We start from the raw sequence: 15,590 nt of genomic DNA, 5'->3' as shown, positions 1-15,590 counted from the left end.
GGCTGCGTGTGTGTGTGATGGCTGCGTGTGTGATGCATTTGTGTCAAAGCTGCATGTGTTTGTGAGCTGCGTGCGTGTGTGAGCTGCGTGCGTGTGTGAGCTGCGTGCGTGTGTGAGCTGCGTGCGTGTGAGCTGCGTGCCTGTGTGTGAGCTGCGTGCCTGTATGTCATTATACAGTATGGAGCATCATGTGTGGTCATTATACAATATGGAGCATCATGTGCGGTCATTATACAGTCTGGAGCATCATGTGCGGTCATTATACAGTATGGAGCATCATTTGCGGTCATACAGTATGGAGCATCATGTGCGGTCATTATACAGTATGGAGCATCATGTGCAGTCATTATACAGTATGGAGCATCATGTGCGGTCATTATACACTATGGAGCATCATGTGCGGTCATACAGTATGGAGCATCATGTGTGTTCATTATACAGTATGGAGCGTCATGTGTGTTCATTATATATTATGGAGCGTCATGTGTGGTCATTATATATTATGGAGCGTCATGTGTGGTCATCGTACAGTATGGAGCATCATGTGTGGCCATTATACAGTATGGAGCATCATGTGTGGCCATTATACAGTATGGGGCTGTGTGGCCATATTTTTTTGTTTATAATTATTGTATATGAAACAGTGTGATCGGCAGTGCTAAATGGGTGTGGTTGGGATGTGGATATGGGTGTGACTAATTATGAATGGGTGTGGTCAGAGGCGTGGCCTAAAATTTGCCGCGGCGCGCAAAGCGCGCCGCAAACTTTGTCCCTCTTTCCCATCTTCAAAAGTTGGGAGGTATGTGGAGGCTCAGTCACTGTGGGGGAACTGTCACCCTGGTTGACCACGGGTGTGACCGGATCATTTTTGGGGTATGGTGATAGAATTGAGAACAGCAGGTATTCTATGGCCATTCTATTTATTTGGCAATCCTTCATGACACAGCAGGACAGGCATCACACGGGACAGCCCTAATAATGAGTCCCGGCTAGGACCGGACCAGTGACGACACAGCGGGGGCCTCCCTGAGGAGAGCTGTCCTCGCACTGCCGGCGCTGGTCAGTGTGACGTCACAGTGTGCGCGGACAGGCAGCGGGCGGACGCCTATGTCACATTCCTCCAATCCGCGTCCAGCAGCGGGGTCCTGGCTGGTAGTGACTGTGATAAGCTCCGCCCAGGCCGGCGATGGTGAGTGCTGCTGTGCGGGTGGAGTGTTCCCCCATGTTATGTCCTGTGATGCTGCACCGCCCAGCAGGCTCTCACAGTCTGGGATTGCTGGGAGTTGTAGTGCTTCAGCTTGCAGTGTCCTCGGTGCGGCCTCTGCTCCCCTTCCCACTATTTGGAGACTTCTCTGTACAGGACTTTTGGGGAGACCAGTGCCCGTGTGCAGGCGGCTGCTGGGTTATCTGGGCCTCGGGGTGACGGGGACCAGGGGGCCCCTCTTTTTGCGCTGTGCGCTGTACAAGCGAAATATTGCAGGAGTCAGAACATTAGCATTGCCCCATGGCTGATGGCCAAAAGCGCCTCCTGCAGAACCTCATATACACGTGTGCAGCACAAGACAAGATGTGAAGAAAACAAAAGCAATAATAGAGTTGTTGCCCATAATCACTAAAAGCGGATGAGTGAGGAGAGCGTAATACACGTACTGTGGAGTGCTGCTAGTGCAATGGAGCTGTGAGAAGAGGCCTGGACCCCCTGTAGTGCCGCGGTCACACACTGCAGCGATGAGGCAGTGACCCAGCAAAGGTCCAACACAAAAGTCTTCAATGATCAGACTCCCAGCACTACACAGTCCACGATATCCTCCAGATCTGCAGCTGATAAACACGCCAGTCCTCCTCTATGACCAGTTACCGTGGGCGACTGCACCGCTGTGTGCGCTGCGGGGGTGCCAGGAGTTCGCTCTGCTGGGCTTTGTGTTAGGCCGGAGTCAAACTAGAGAGAAATACGGACAAGTGCTATCCGAGAAAAAGTCACATAGCACTCTGACCAATGTTAACCTATGGGGCAGCGCACATCATCCGATATTTTCTCGGCAGTATTGCATGCTGCGATTTGCACTGTATTATGGCCGAGACTCGACAATGCATGTCTATGCATGCAAGAAAAAAACGGATTACACACGGACCATGCTTGTGACTTGCGAGAAATGCGCACAGATTTTTCTAATTTCAGCCCATTGAGCCATTAAATTCAATGAGGAAAAGCAGTGAAATGTAAAGTTATACGGATAATTAGATGCGAGGAAATTGCATCATCGCACTGCAAACGGATTACATATGGATCACCATACGGAGAACATTTGTGCGATTCTCGGCCGTCACAATCAGACCGATTTTTTTATACATTGAGTGTGACGCCGGCCTTACTCTCACACAGGCTGAGCTTTTGCAGCACTGTCTGCTCTACACCATGCTCTGATACTGACACTCAGGCCGGCGTCACACTTAACGTATGAAAAATCGGTCCGATTCTCTCTCCCAGGAATCGCACAAACGTTCTCCGTATGGTCATTCGTGTGTAATCCGTTTGCTATGCAATGATGTGATTTCCTCGCACCTATGTATCAGTATGACATGTGTATGACTTTACATTTCTCACTGCTTTTCCTCATTGAATTTAATGGCTCAATGGGCTGAAATGAGAAAAATGTGTGCGTATTTCTCACAAGTCACACGGATGGTCCGTATGGTGTGTGATTTTTTTTCTCACACCCATAGACTTGCATTGGCGAGACTCGGACGATATATGCGTACAATCGCAGCGTATTAAAAAATGGTGATGTGAGCTTCCCCATAGATTAGTACTGGTCCGAGTGCTATGTGATTTTTTTTTATCTCATTGCACTTGTCCATATTATACACTAGTGTGACTCCAGCCTTACCCTCACCCTTTACTGCAGGGATTTTAACTAGTGACCTGTGGCCCTAGGCCACCTGGAAAACCTGGCCAGGGAAGGAAATGGACCAACCCCATTACCTTTCTGTAGTCCGTTTAAAAAATAAAAGCCCAGAGCAGATTTTGTTAAATCTACCTTGGACACATAGCATGCCCAAGACCAATACTCACTTTTATTTTGCATTGCAATCACAGCTACGCCTGTGACTGCAATGCACTCCCATGGCCTCAATACGCCTCTGTGTGCACATCCTGGTGGATCACACAGCGACCCTCACGTGACACCGGTCACTGCCTCACACTACACATAACGAGCTGAGATGCCAATGGTGTAAAATCCCAAAGCTAGGATGGTGGTTGCGCCCTGTCCTTGTACTGGACCTTTTTTCGACTCAGACCACCATCTTAGCTTTGGGATTTTACACCATTGGCATCTCGGCTCTTTATGTGTAGGTGTCTTCTCATGGCTCTTTATAATTTGTGTATTACTCTCTCCTTACTCATACCCCTTTTCTTGATTATGGGCAACAAAACTCTTACTGCTTTTGTTTTATTCATATCTTCGTGCCGTCTTGTGCTACATGTGTTTGAGGTTCTGCAGGAGGCCTTTTTTGGCTATCAGCCATGGGGCAATGCCAATATTCTGACTGATGCAATATGTTGCTTGGTGATTTATTGTCTAAATCATATTTGAACTTTCTCTTGATATTATATACATTGTGTCTGTCTGGGTCTTGTATTATAATTTAATTCTATTTAACATTACTATTAGGTCAGTATATTTCATATGTACTACGTGACAGGGCCCGTCACCCTCATTTGGGGGGTACGTGTTCAGTCACATGTGTGACTTAAGTGTTTTTAATTGTTGTTGGTAGTCTGCATTGATAAAATTCTTTTGAATATTTCATTCTGGTGATCCCTTTTTGTGTAGCATGACCTTTCTCTTCGCTCTTGACAAGAGCTGGCTCCAAGCACAGTGGTTATTCCCGGGTGTTGGGTGCACAATAACGCTCCATGTGTGGATGTTGCAAATGGAAACACAGTGAGCACAGATGCATCAGGCGCTGGTGTCGGCCCTGTGTATATAAGATATGCTTGTGTGTGTAAAAATTATTCCTCCGATCCCAAATCTCATGTCTTTGTGCTCCCTCCTTATTACAATGTGTTCCCAGCCTGTTACTCTGCATTCTTTCCTCCAAGCTGGGGGAAAAGAGGATCCTGCTGCGCCCCTATCAGAGCATCACAACACCGAGGGATTCCCTGTATTACCTACATGAAAATTTTAGTTTCCCTCATGGATAGTAACACGAGATCCACCCACAGGTGCTTCAGACTTTCCACTTCTCCACCTACATGACATAGAAACTATATCGTGTTGTGTTTTTTTTTTTTTTTTTGCAGCCATTAGTTTAGGGCAGGATAATGAATAAACATGCATGTCTGCCCTCCGCAGGCCAAAGAATGACTCTTCTGTCTGGCCTTCAGGCCTCTATTCACGTGCTATGTACACTCCACAAGGTGACACTCCCTACATTCAGCCACGATAGAAATATCGTACGGGATGCGTCCAACATAGTGACAGATGGGTGATTTGGATAAAAGTAACCACCTGCGCTAAAATCCAATCATTAGTATTTTATGTGTAAAATACTTAAAAGACGTAGAACGTTGTCAGAACATCTTCAAGTTCTTTTCCTGCAAAATGTGAATAATTTTAGCATCTGTAGTGATGTATTCTATCCGCAGGATTATATATATTGTCACGGTCAGGAGTAACCTGTGAATATACAGTCATTTTCCTTCATTTCATTACAGGGGACCCCGCAGAAGGATGTTGTTATTAAAGCTGATGCCCCCCACACCCTCCTGCTGGAGAAGCACTCTGACTATATTGAGTCGTATAGCGCCAAGAAGGACGATTACGTGAGTAGCGGATATGTATCTCTGCAGCTGTACAGGGTACATGTGCCGGAGCCGGTGACGTCTGGTGGCTGTTTCTACAGGAATACTGTATGTCGGAGTACCTGCGGATGAGTGGTGTGTACTGGGGTCTGACCGTAATGGATCTGATGGGTGAACTTCAGCGTATGAACAAAGAGGAGATCCTGGCGTTTATCAAGTCCTGTCAGCACGAATGTGGCGGCTTCAGCGCCAGCATCGGACACGACCCCCATGTTCTATACACGCTGAGCGCCGTGCAGGTAGAGGCCAGTGATGACGTTGTGGCCACAATTCTCAGAGCTGTTGTATTGGAGTAACTCATGTGTTATCGGCGTATGATTACGCATGTTTTTTTCTTGCAGATTTTGACTCTTTTCGACAGCCTTTCCGAAGTCGACACAGAAAAAGTAGTGGAGTACGTGAAGTCTCTACAACAAGAAGACGGCTCCTTCTCCGGAGACAAGTGGGGTAATTCCTATAAGCGTCAGTCATCAATTCTGAGAATATTTGTGACTTGTGCAGATTTAATGTAGCCAGATCTGCATATATCAATGTTAGTGGCGGTGTGTGTATATAAGGTGTGTGCACATACTGCAAAAAATCTGTTTCAAATTTGGCCACATATATTGTAAAATGAAGCAGAATCTAAATGTTTTGCTGCAGACTTTACGCTTTGCATTACTGATACCTGGGGTAAGACTCATAGACAGAATTGAGATGAGATGAAGTGGGTGTAAAATCTGCACTATGTCAGTTTGCACACTTGATGTTGGTGCATTTTAAAAAAAAAATGCATTTGCATTTTAAGTGCAGAATACCAGTGTTCTTGTACTAAAAAACACATCAAAAAACACATTTAAAAAATACACAGTAAAAATTCAATAGTCTGAGCACATTGCTATTGTGTATTTTTGTGCAGATGCCTGTAGGAAAAACACAGGACTTTTGCACTTGGTAACTTTGGCCTTTAAAAAAAAAATTGACTCATGAAAAAAATATTTCAAGTTAGATTACCACCAAAAGTCACCAATGTCCACAGTGAGGCACAGTATATATAAAATAAAACAAATGCTGACACAGACTACGGCAACAGCTCCAACGCTGGTTACCTAAAACTATGAACCACTTATGGAAAAATGACCGAGAAGCAAAATAATGTATTCTAAAAAAAATAGCGAAAAAGCAAATGTCTATTCTCCCAAGATATAATAAAGTAAAGCCCCATGTATCACAAGAAGAAATAAAATAAATGACAAAAACCACAGCGGCTTTCAGAGTCTCACGTACTAAATAAAGCTGAATATACCCCCGTCATCACCAAGGGAAAGGGGCGCGGGCTGGCACTGTGTATGGCTGACCTCTGTTCTTTATGTTCTTGCAGGGGAGATAGACACCCGGTTTTCCTTCTGTGCCGTTGCTACGCTTGCTCTTTTGGTAGGTGTGATGAACTCAGTGTGAGGATGTTGGGGATTTGGGTATTAGACATCAGGGAGACTGTCAGCATGGAGGGAGGATGAATTCAGACACAGAAGTCCCTGCGTGTTACAGGACTAGAACCCTCCCTGATGTGCACACTTTTTTTTTAACCCCCCTCTTTATTTAGGCAACCAAAGCACAGGTGAGAAAACACATCTATGTAAAAGGAAAATGCTGCCAAATATGATGTCTGTAGAAAGCTGAAATATTCCCTGCTGGGTGATACTTTGTATCATTAAAATATTTTAGAAGTTTATTTGTGAGAGTAAAGAACCTGCAGGAATGTGGACAGACTAAAAGTTAGCAATAAATAGATCGCAAAATCTTTTCTTTGGAAAAACCTTTCACTTATATTTTTCACTGTAGTTCTGTGCCAGGATATTGTGTTTTCCAATTGCCATTTTAGATTTACTAATTTTTAAAGATGTGACCAGATTTCTCAATACAGACTTGATACATTCATAGTTAGATATTTTAGACCAGAAGAGGCTGGTGTACTTACATTAGTTAAAAAAAAATCTAAATCTATTCCAAAATGGCTGTATAGCCCACCAAGCCTTCTTGATAGCTCCTAAGCTTCCTTTCTCCGTGCCGCTGCGGAGGATCTGTCCTTGTAGCCTGATGGACAGCTCTTCAGTGTCCCTCTACCTTACTGCTGCCCCTGAGATCTCCCAATGCTTAGGACAAGTTACCGCTGTCAGTCAAGCTCGGTGGGTAGAGACTGAATGCGCCTGGACTCTTATCACTCTATAGTCGGACTTATACATTTCTTCTAATATGTAAGTGTACCAGCCTCATCAGGTTTAACAGATTTGTTAATGTATACCGTCTGCATTGGGAAATCTGGTGACATCCCCTTTAAAGGGGTTTTCCAGAACTAGGATGCTTAAGCCGTATTCTTAGGACATGTTATCAATGCCAAATTGGTGTGAATCTGGCAACCGCCACTGATCAGCTGTTACCATCTCCGGTGACCGGATGTAAACTGTACAGCACCAAGAACGGCCACTACTCAGTGTACAGCTCGGCATTGTTCTGGCTCCACGCCCTCTTTACATCCTACGCTGGTAACGGCTGGGGGTGCCAGACCCCTCCCCACCGGTCTGATGTTGATGACCTATCCTTAGGCTACATCACCAATATCCTTCTACTGGAAAGCCCCTTTAAGTTCTAAATCATCTGTAAAACGTTTTCAGAAGCATTCATGAAGATAAAAGGGGGGACTGTGAGGATATTGAGGTAGCACACATTCTGGTGTGTCCCACATGTTTCTATATGTAGTCATCTGAATGTGCACAATCCAATCAGTACAAGGAAAGCCATTACATGGACAGGGGGTCTAAGCTCGTCACCAGCACTGTATATATGCATGTTTGTTTGCAATATAGTATTTTTTTACAATTATGCTCATTTGAAAGGTGACTTTTTTCGTTTTGCCCTTTCAGGGGAAGCTCAATGCCGTTAATATAGAGAAGGCTGTAGAGTTTGTTTTATCGTGTATGAACTTTGACGGTGGTTTTGGCTGCAGGCCGGGCTCGGAGTCTCATGCCGGACAGGTGAGACACATTGATAGTGCGGGGCCATCGATGCTTTCCTGGGACATTCCTTAATGACTTTCCTTGCCCTTTTCTTGCTTATGAATGCTCCATATGTCAGAGGTTTATATTGAAACTTTGTGTTTGTGATTTTAGATCTATTGTTGCTCAGGATTTCTGGCTGTCACGAACCAACTGCACCAAATAAACGCAGATTTACTGGGCTGGTGGCTTTGTGAAAGGCAGCTCCCGTCAGGAGGACTCAACGGACGCCCAGAAAAGGTGCGAATGGTCTTAGGAGACGATGGAATTATCTTTTACTATTGCTTATTACAAAAAGGAGGAAAGGAGAAAAAGGCAGCATTACTTGTGGCCACTGTTAACTTCAAATTTTGGTACAAATCATTTATCTCCTATTCACAGTGTGGGGGATAAGATCCTGATGGTTGAGGATTTGACCACTGGGACCATCAACAAAATCAAGATTAGTACTTTAGAGCCCCAGGAACAGCGATCTGCACCCTACAGGTGCATGGGCTCAGCCTCCGCCACATCCATTGTCTATGGGACTGCTTAGTGCAGAGCTCAGCTATTTCTGGGAGTCCCGCAGACGATGAGGGAAGCGGAGTCTAAGCATTCACACCTTCCCTCCATTTCTGATAAGGCTGCGGATCTCTATTCCTGGGGCTCCAAATTTTTGAGCTTAGGATCTCTGGGTGTCCCAGTGGTCAGAGATCAGCAAGCTATCCTCCTAGCCTATGGACTTTGGACAACTTGTTATTTTGGGAAGGACCCTTTAATATGAACCTTCTGGTTATACATTGATTTTATAAGCAGCGACTTGTCTTCCAGCTCCCAGACGTCTGCTATTCATGGTGGGTTTTGGCATCTCTGAAAATAATCGGGCGATTGCACTGGATAGACCGCGAGAAGCTGCGGCTGTTTATTCTGGCCTGCCAGGATGAAGAGACGGGGGGATTTGCAGACCGGCCCGGTGATATGGTAAGTGACGCCACTTAATCAGAGAGATATCCGATTACAGCTGCTTCTTTTTAACCCCTTCATGACCTTGCCGTTTTTTGCAATTCTGACCAGTGTCCCTTTATGAGGTAATAACTCCGGAACGCTTCAACGGATCCTAGAGATTCTGAGACAGTTTTTTCGTGACATATTAGGCTTCATGATAGTGGTAGATTTAGATCAATAATTTCTGAGTTTATTTGTGAAAAAAATGGAAATTTGGCAAAAATTTTGAAAATTTCGCAATTTTCACATTTTGAATTTTTATTCTGTTAAACCAGAGAGTTATGTGACACAAAATAGTTAATAAATAACGTTTCCCACATGTCTACTTTACATCAGCACAATTTTGGAAACAAATTTTTTTTTTGCTAGGAAGTTATAAGGGTTAAAATTTGACCAGTGATTTCTCATTTTTACAACAAAATTTACAAAACCATTTTTTTTAGGGACCACCTCACATTTGAAGTCAGTTTGAGGGTTCTATATGGCTGAAAATACCCAAAAGTGACACCATTCTAAAAACTGCACTCCTCAAGGTGCTCAAAACCACATTCAAGAAGTTTATTAACCCTTCAGGTGTTTCACAGCAGCAGAAGCAACATGGAAGTAAAAAATGAACATTTTGAAATGATCAAAAATGATCTTTTAGCGAAAAATTTTTCCAAGGGTAAAAGGAGAAACTGGACCACGAACGTTGTTGTCCAATTTGTCCTGAGTACGCTGATACCTCATGTGGGGGTAAACCACTGTTTGGGCGCACGGCAGGGCTCGGAAGGGAAGGAGCGCCATTTGACTTTTTCAATGAAAAATTGGCTCCAGTCTTTAGCGGACACCATGTCGCGTTTGGAGAGCCCCCGTGTGCCTAAACATTGGAGCTCCCCCACAAGTGACCCCATTTTGGAAACTAGACCCCCCAAGGAACTTATCTAGAAGCATAGTGAGCACTTTAAACTCTCAGGTGCTTCACAAATTGATCCGTAAAAATGAAAAAGTACTTTTTTTTCACACAAAATTTCTTTTAGCCTCAATTTTTTCATTTTCACATGGGCAACAGGATATAATGGATCCTAAAATTTGTTGGGCAATTTCTCCTGAGTACGCCGATACCTCATATGTGGGGGTAAACCACTGTTTGGGTGCACGGCAAGGCTCGGAAGGGGAGGCGTGCCATTTGACTTTTTGAATGGAAAATTAGCTCCAATCGTTAGCGGACACCATGTCGCGTTTGGAGAGCCCCTGTGTGCCTAAACATTGGAGCTCCCCTACAAGTGACCCCATTTTGGAAACTAGACCCCCCAAGGAACTGATCTAGATGCATAGTGAGCACTTATAACCCCCAGGTGCTTCACAGAAGTTTATAACGCAGAGCAGTGAAAATAAAAAATAATTTTTCTTTCCTCAAAAATGATTTTTAGCCCAGAATTTTTTATTTTCCCAAGGGTAATAGGAGAAATTGGACCCCAAATAATGTTGTCCAGTTTGTCCTGAGTACGATGATACCCCATATGTGGGGGTAAATCACTGTTTGGGCGCACCGCAGGGCTCGGAAGGGAAGGCACGCCATTTGGCTTTTTGAGTGGAAAATTAGCTCCAATCATTAGCGGACACCATGTCGCGTTTGGAGAGCCCCTGTGTGCCTAAACATTGGAGCTCCCACACAAGTGACCCCATTTTGGAAACTAGACCTCCCAAGGAACTAATCTAGATGTGTGGTGAGCACTTTGAACCCCCAAATGCTTCACAGAAGTTTATAACGCAGAGCCATGAAAATAAAAAATAATTTTTCTTTTCTCAAAAATGATTTTTTAGCCCACAATTTTTTATTTTCCCAAGGGTAACAGGAGAAATTGGACACCAAAAGTTGTTGTCCAGTTTCTCCTGAGTACGCTGATACCCCATATGTGGGGGTAAACCACTGTTTTGGCACACGTCGGGGTTTGGAAGGGAAGTAGTGACGTTTTAAAATGCAGACTTTGATGGAATGCTCTGCGGGCGTCAGGTTGCGTTTGCAGAGCCCCTGATGTGCCTAAACAGTAGGAACTCCCCACAAGTGACTCCATTTTGGAAACTAGACCCCCAAGGGAACTTATCTAGATGTGTGGTGAGCACTTTGAACCCCCAAGTGCTTCACAGAAGTTTATAACGCAGAGCCGTGAAATTAATAAATGTGTTTCCTTTCCTCAAAAATATTTTTTTAGCCCAGAATTTTTTATTTTTGCAAGGGTAACAGGAGAAATTGGACACCAAAAGTTGTTGTCCAGTTTCTCCTGAGTACGCTGATACCCCATATGTGGGGGTAAACCACTGTTTGGGCACATGCCGGGGCTCGGAAGGGAAGTAGTGACGTTTTGAAATGCAGACTTTGATGGAATGGTCTGCGGGCATCATGTTACGTTTGCAGAGCCCCTGATATGCCTAAACAGTAGAAACCCCCCACAAGTGACCCCATTTTGGAAACTAGACCCCCCAAGGAACTTATTTAGATGTGTGGTGAGCACGTTCAACCCCCAAGTGCTTCACAGACGTTTACAACGCAGAGCCGTGAAAATAAAAAATCATTTTTCTTTCCTCAGAAAAGATGTTTTAGCAAGCAATTTTTTATTTTCACAAGGGTAACAGGAGAAATTGGACCACAATATTTGTTGCCCAGTTTGTTGTGAGTACGCTGATACCCCATATGTGGGGGTAAACCACTGTTTGGGCACACGACAGGGCTCGGAAGGGAAGTAGTGACATTTGAAATGCAGACTTTGATGGAATGGTCTGCGGGCGTCACATTGCATTTGCAGAGCCCCTGATGTGCCTAAACAGTAAAAACACCCCACAAGTGACCCCATTTTGGAAACTAGACCCCCAAAGGAACTTATCTAGATGTGTGGTGAGCACGTTCAACCCCCAAGTGCTTCACAGAAGTTTATAACGCAGAGCCGTGAAAATAAAAAATAATTGTTCTTTCCTCAAAAATTATGTTTTAGCAAGTAATTTTTTATTTTTGCAAGGGTAACCGGAGAAATTGGACCCCAACAGTTGTTGCCCAGTTTGTCCTGAGTACGCTGGTACCCCAAATGTGGGGGTAAACTACTGTTTGGGTGCACGTCGGGGCTTGGAAGGGAGGGAGCACCATTTGACTTTTTGAACGCAAGATTGGCTGGAATCAATGGTGGCGCCATGTTGCGTTTGGAGACCCCTGATGTGCCTAAACAGTGGAAACCCCTCAATTCTAACTTCAACACTAACCCCAACACACCCCTAATCCTAATCCCAACTGTAGCCATAACCCTAATCACAACCCTAACCCCAACACACCCCTAACCACAACCCTAACCCCAACACACCCGTAACCCTAATTCCAACCCTAATCCTAACCCTAATCCCAACCCTAACCCTAATCCCAACCCTAACCACAACTGTAACCCCAACACACCCCTAACCCTAACCACAAGCCTAATCTTAACCCTATTTCCAACCCTAGCCCTAATTCCAACCCTAACTCTAATTCCAACCCTAACCCTAAGGCTATGTGCCCACGTTGCGGATTCGTGTGAGATTTTTCCGCACGATTTTTGAAAAATCTGCAGGTAAAAGGCACTGCGTTTTACCTGCGGATTTACAGCAGATTTCCAGTGGTTTTTTTGTGCGGATTTCACCTGCGGATTCCTATTGAGGAACAGGTGTAAAACGCTGCGGAATCTGCACAAAGAATTGACATGCTGCGGAAAATACAACGCAGCGTTTCTGCACGGAATTTTCCGCACCATGGGCACAGCGGATTTGGTTTTCCATAGGTGTACATGGTACTGTAAACCTGATGTAAAACTGCTACGAATTCGCAGCGGCCAATCCGCGGCCAATCCGCTGCGGATTCGCGGCCAATCCGCTGCGGATCCGCAGCCAAATCCGCACTGTGTGCACATGCCATAACCCTAACCCTACCCCTAACCCTAACCCTACCCCTAACCCTAACCCTACCCCTAGTTCTAACCCTAGTTCTAGCCCTAACCCTAGTGGAAAAAGAAAAAAAAATATTTTCTTTATTTTATTATTGTCCCTACCTATGGGGGTGATAAAGGGGGGGGTTTATTTATTATTTTTTTATTTTGATCGCTGTGATAGAACCTACCACAGCGATCAAAATGTACTTGTAATGAATCTGCCGGCCGGCAGATTCGGCGGGCGTACTGAGCATGCGCCCGCCATTTTGGAAGATGGCGGCGCCCAGGGAGAAGACGGACCGACTTCGGGAGGCTCGGTAAGTATGAGGGGGTGGTGGGGGGGTGGATCGGAGCACAGGGGTGGGGATCGGAGGACGGGGGGAGCGGACAGGAGCATGGAGGAGCGGACAGGAGCACGGGGGAGCGAACAGGGGGACGGAGGGGGGTACCGGACAGAACGGAGGACTGGGGAGGAGATCGGGGGCGGTGGGGGGGGCCAGAACATGATTTCCAGCCATGGCAGATGCTATTGCAGCATCGGCCATGGCTGGATTGCAATATTTCACCATTTTCATAGGTGAAATATTGCAAATTGCTCTGATTGGCTGTTGAAAGTGCAACAGCCAATCAGAGCGATCGTATCCACGTGGGGGCAAAGCCACCCCCCCTGGGCTGAAGTACAACTCCCCCTCTCCCTGCAGATCGGGTGAAATAGGAGTTAACCCTTTCACCCGATCTGCAGGGACGCGATCATTCCATGACGCCACATAGGCGTCATGGGTCGGGAAGGGGTTAAACACTTTTTATTAATTAGTCACTGTTATCAAGATCCGAGCTTACGCAGGGACTCCAGCTTAGGCACGTTGTACATAATGGTAATCTGAAATGTACATGCGTTTCAGGCTGCTGTTATTTCCTGCGCAAATACTTTACACTGCAGCTCTGCTTGTTAAAGCATGCCTGTTTCAGCATCCTCAGATTGTAGAAGATGTTTTCCATATTACCAAGGTTCATGTTTTTCCAGTATTTCCCCTTTTTTTTCCAGGTGGATCCATTTCACACCCTCTTTGGAATTGCCGGATTATCTCTCCTGGGAGAAGAAGGAATCAAGCCAGTGAACCCAGTGCTCTGTATGCCGGAGGAGGTTCTCCGCAGGGTCGGCGTCCAGCCGGAGCTACTGAGCTAGAACCTGCTGGAAGAGATGCGTCGCCATGATCAGCTGCTATTGTTTCCTCGCTCCAGCACTGTAGATAGAGCGAGGGGACGGGAACGTTGGCCTCTGCTCATTATAAAACCTTTAATTTATATGTATTTCTGACTTTTTTATTTTTTACAAGCTGCCACAATGTTGAATTCAGTGACTGAATGTTCTGTATCTAAGCCTTGTACTTACTGTGCAGAGGCAGCGCAATAAAAGTGAGCGTGCAGATGAACGGAAGACGGGAAACCGAGACGCCATGCTTCCGAGTCTTTTCTAATGCCGCTTTCTTATGTAGAGACTTGCATTGAGGGAGTAAAGGTGCCGGTGTATGGAGCAGGGTTCAGCAGCTGTGTTATACAGCCAGCATCTGCCTCTAGCAGCAGAGATCGGAGCTAGCTCCCATCACTGCTGGTTAACCACTTAAATGCAATTAGTGAGGGGTACTGATGGTTCGTTATAGCCCCCGTTACTGGCATCCTGGTACAAACATTGGCGATTAAATGGAACGTGCATCGGTGCATTCATGGGGTACCGCTCGGATACAATGGCAGCCGAGGGTCTGCTGAAGGCGCCGTTGCCTCCTTCTTGGTCCTCCTGTTAAGCTTGGCCACTGGTTGGGCGTCATGGGAGACTGAGATTTTCACTGTATGCTACAATACTGTGATAGTACACTAGATAGTAGTGTAAATAGACAAACAACCGTGGGCTAACGTCTCCTAAAGAGAATTAAAAAATAAAGTATAAATTATATTATATATTAATCATACTATTATATTCAAATCACCCTTCTTTTACCCCATTCAAAATAAAAAATAAATAAACGTAGTATCGCCACGTCCGTAAGAGTTCGGTCTATGAAAATATAAAAAATAACCAGATCTGCAAGTGCTGTAATGAAGATAATGGATCAAAACTACAAAATTGGGGGGATTTTTTTGGTCAGCATTCATCCCCTTAAAAAATGCGGTAAAATTCTATCAAAATGTCACATCTACCTTAATTTGGTATCAATAAAACCATCAGCTCGCCATGTAAAGAGTAAGACCCCACCAGCTCGATCAGAGAAATAAAAATGTTACAGGCATGGAAAAAGGATGACACCATTTTTATTTATTTATTTTTTTATGTGGAGAAAAAAAGAATGTTATCGCCATAATGTTACTGACCCGAAACATCATGATTGAGTGCTTGTTACTACAGAATAAATGCTGTAAAATAACAAATATTGGAATTGTATTTTTCTTTAGATTAGACCATCGCCTGAATCGGTCGTTATCGGGGAAGGGGTAGAGTCAAGTGGACCACAAACACATTAGACCATCGCCCGAATCTGTCAATATCGGGGGTGGTGGTGGGGGGAATGAAGGGTCTATATATACATTAGACCATCGCCCGAATCTGTCGGTGTCCGGGTAGAGTCAAGGGGTCCACATACACATTAGGCTGTCGCCCGAATCTGTCAATATCGGGGGTGGTGGTGGGGGGGAATGAAGGGTCCATATACACATTAGACCGTTCCCTGAATCTGTCGTTATCGGGGTAGAGTCAAGGGGTCCACATACACATTAGGCTGTCGC

At 45.1% G+C, this 15,590-nt stretch overlaps 1 protein-coding gene across 2 annotated transcripts; it reads left to right on the top strand.

The window, feature by feature from the left end:
• The first annotated feature begins 1,005 nt into the window (after positions 1-1,005).
• RABGGTB (Rab geranylgeranyltransferase subunit beta) lies at positions 1,006-15,229 on the top strand. 2 transcript variants are annotated; one of them, XM_077277925.1, is made up of 9 exons: positions 1,006-1,189; positions 4,721-4,828; positions 4,909-5,106; positions 5,209-5,314; positions 6,228-6,280; positions 7,768-7,878; positions 8,014-8,139; positions 8,710-8,859; positions 13,858-15,229. In XM_077277925.1, the coding sequence occupies exons 1-9, from the start codon at positions 1,187-1,189 to the stop codon at positions 13,996-13,998; spliced, it is 996 nt and encodes a 331-aa protein (XP_077134040.1). In that variant the 5' UTR covers positions 1,006-1,186; the 3' UTR covers positions 13,999-15,229. The 2 variants fall into 2 exon arrangements, with proteins under 2 accessions (XP_077134040.1, XP_077134039.1); XM_077277924.1 differs by lacking the exon at positions 1,006-1,189 and adding an exon at positions 3,982-4,002.
• The last annotated feature ends 361 nt before the right edge of the window (positions 15,230-15,590 follow it).

The sequence above is a fragment of the Ranitomeya variabilis genome, chromosome 8, assembly GCF_051348905.1.
Source record: "Ranitomeya variabilis isolate aRanVar5 chromosome 8, aRanVar5.hap1, whole genome shotgun sequence".
Taxonomy (NCBI): domain Eukaryota; kingdom Metazoa; phylum Chordata; class Amphibia; order Anura; family Dendrobatidae; genus Ranitomeya; species Ranitomeya variabilis.
Note: the sequence above shows the minus strand (reverse complement) of the source record. Positions and strands in the feature narration are given on the sequence as shown.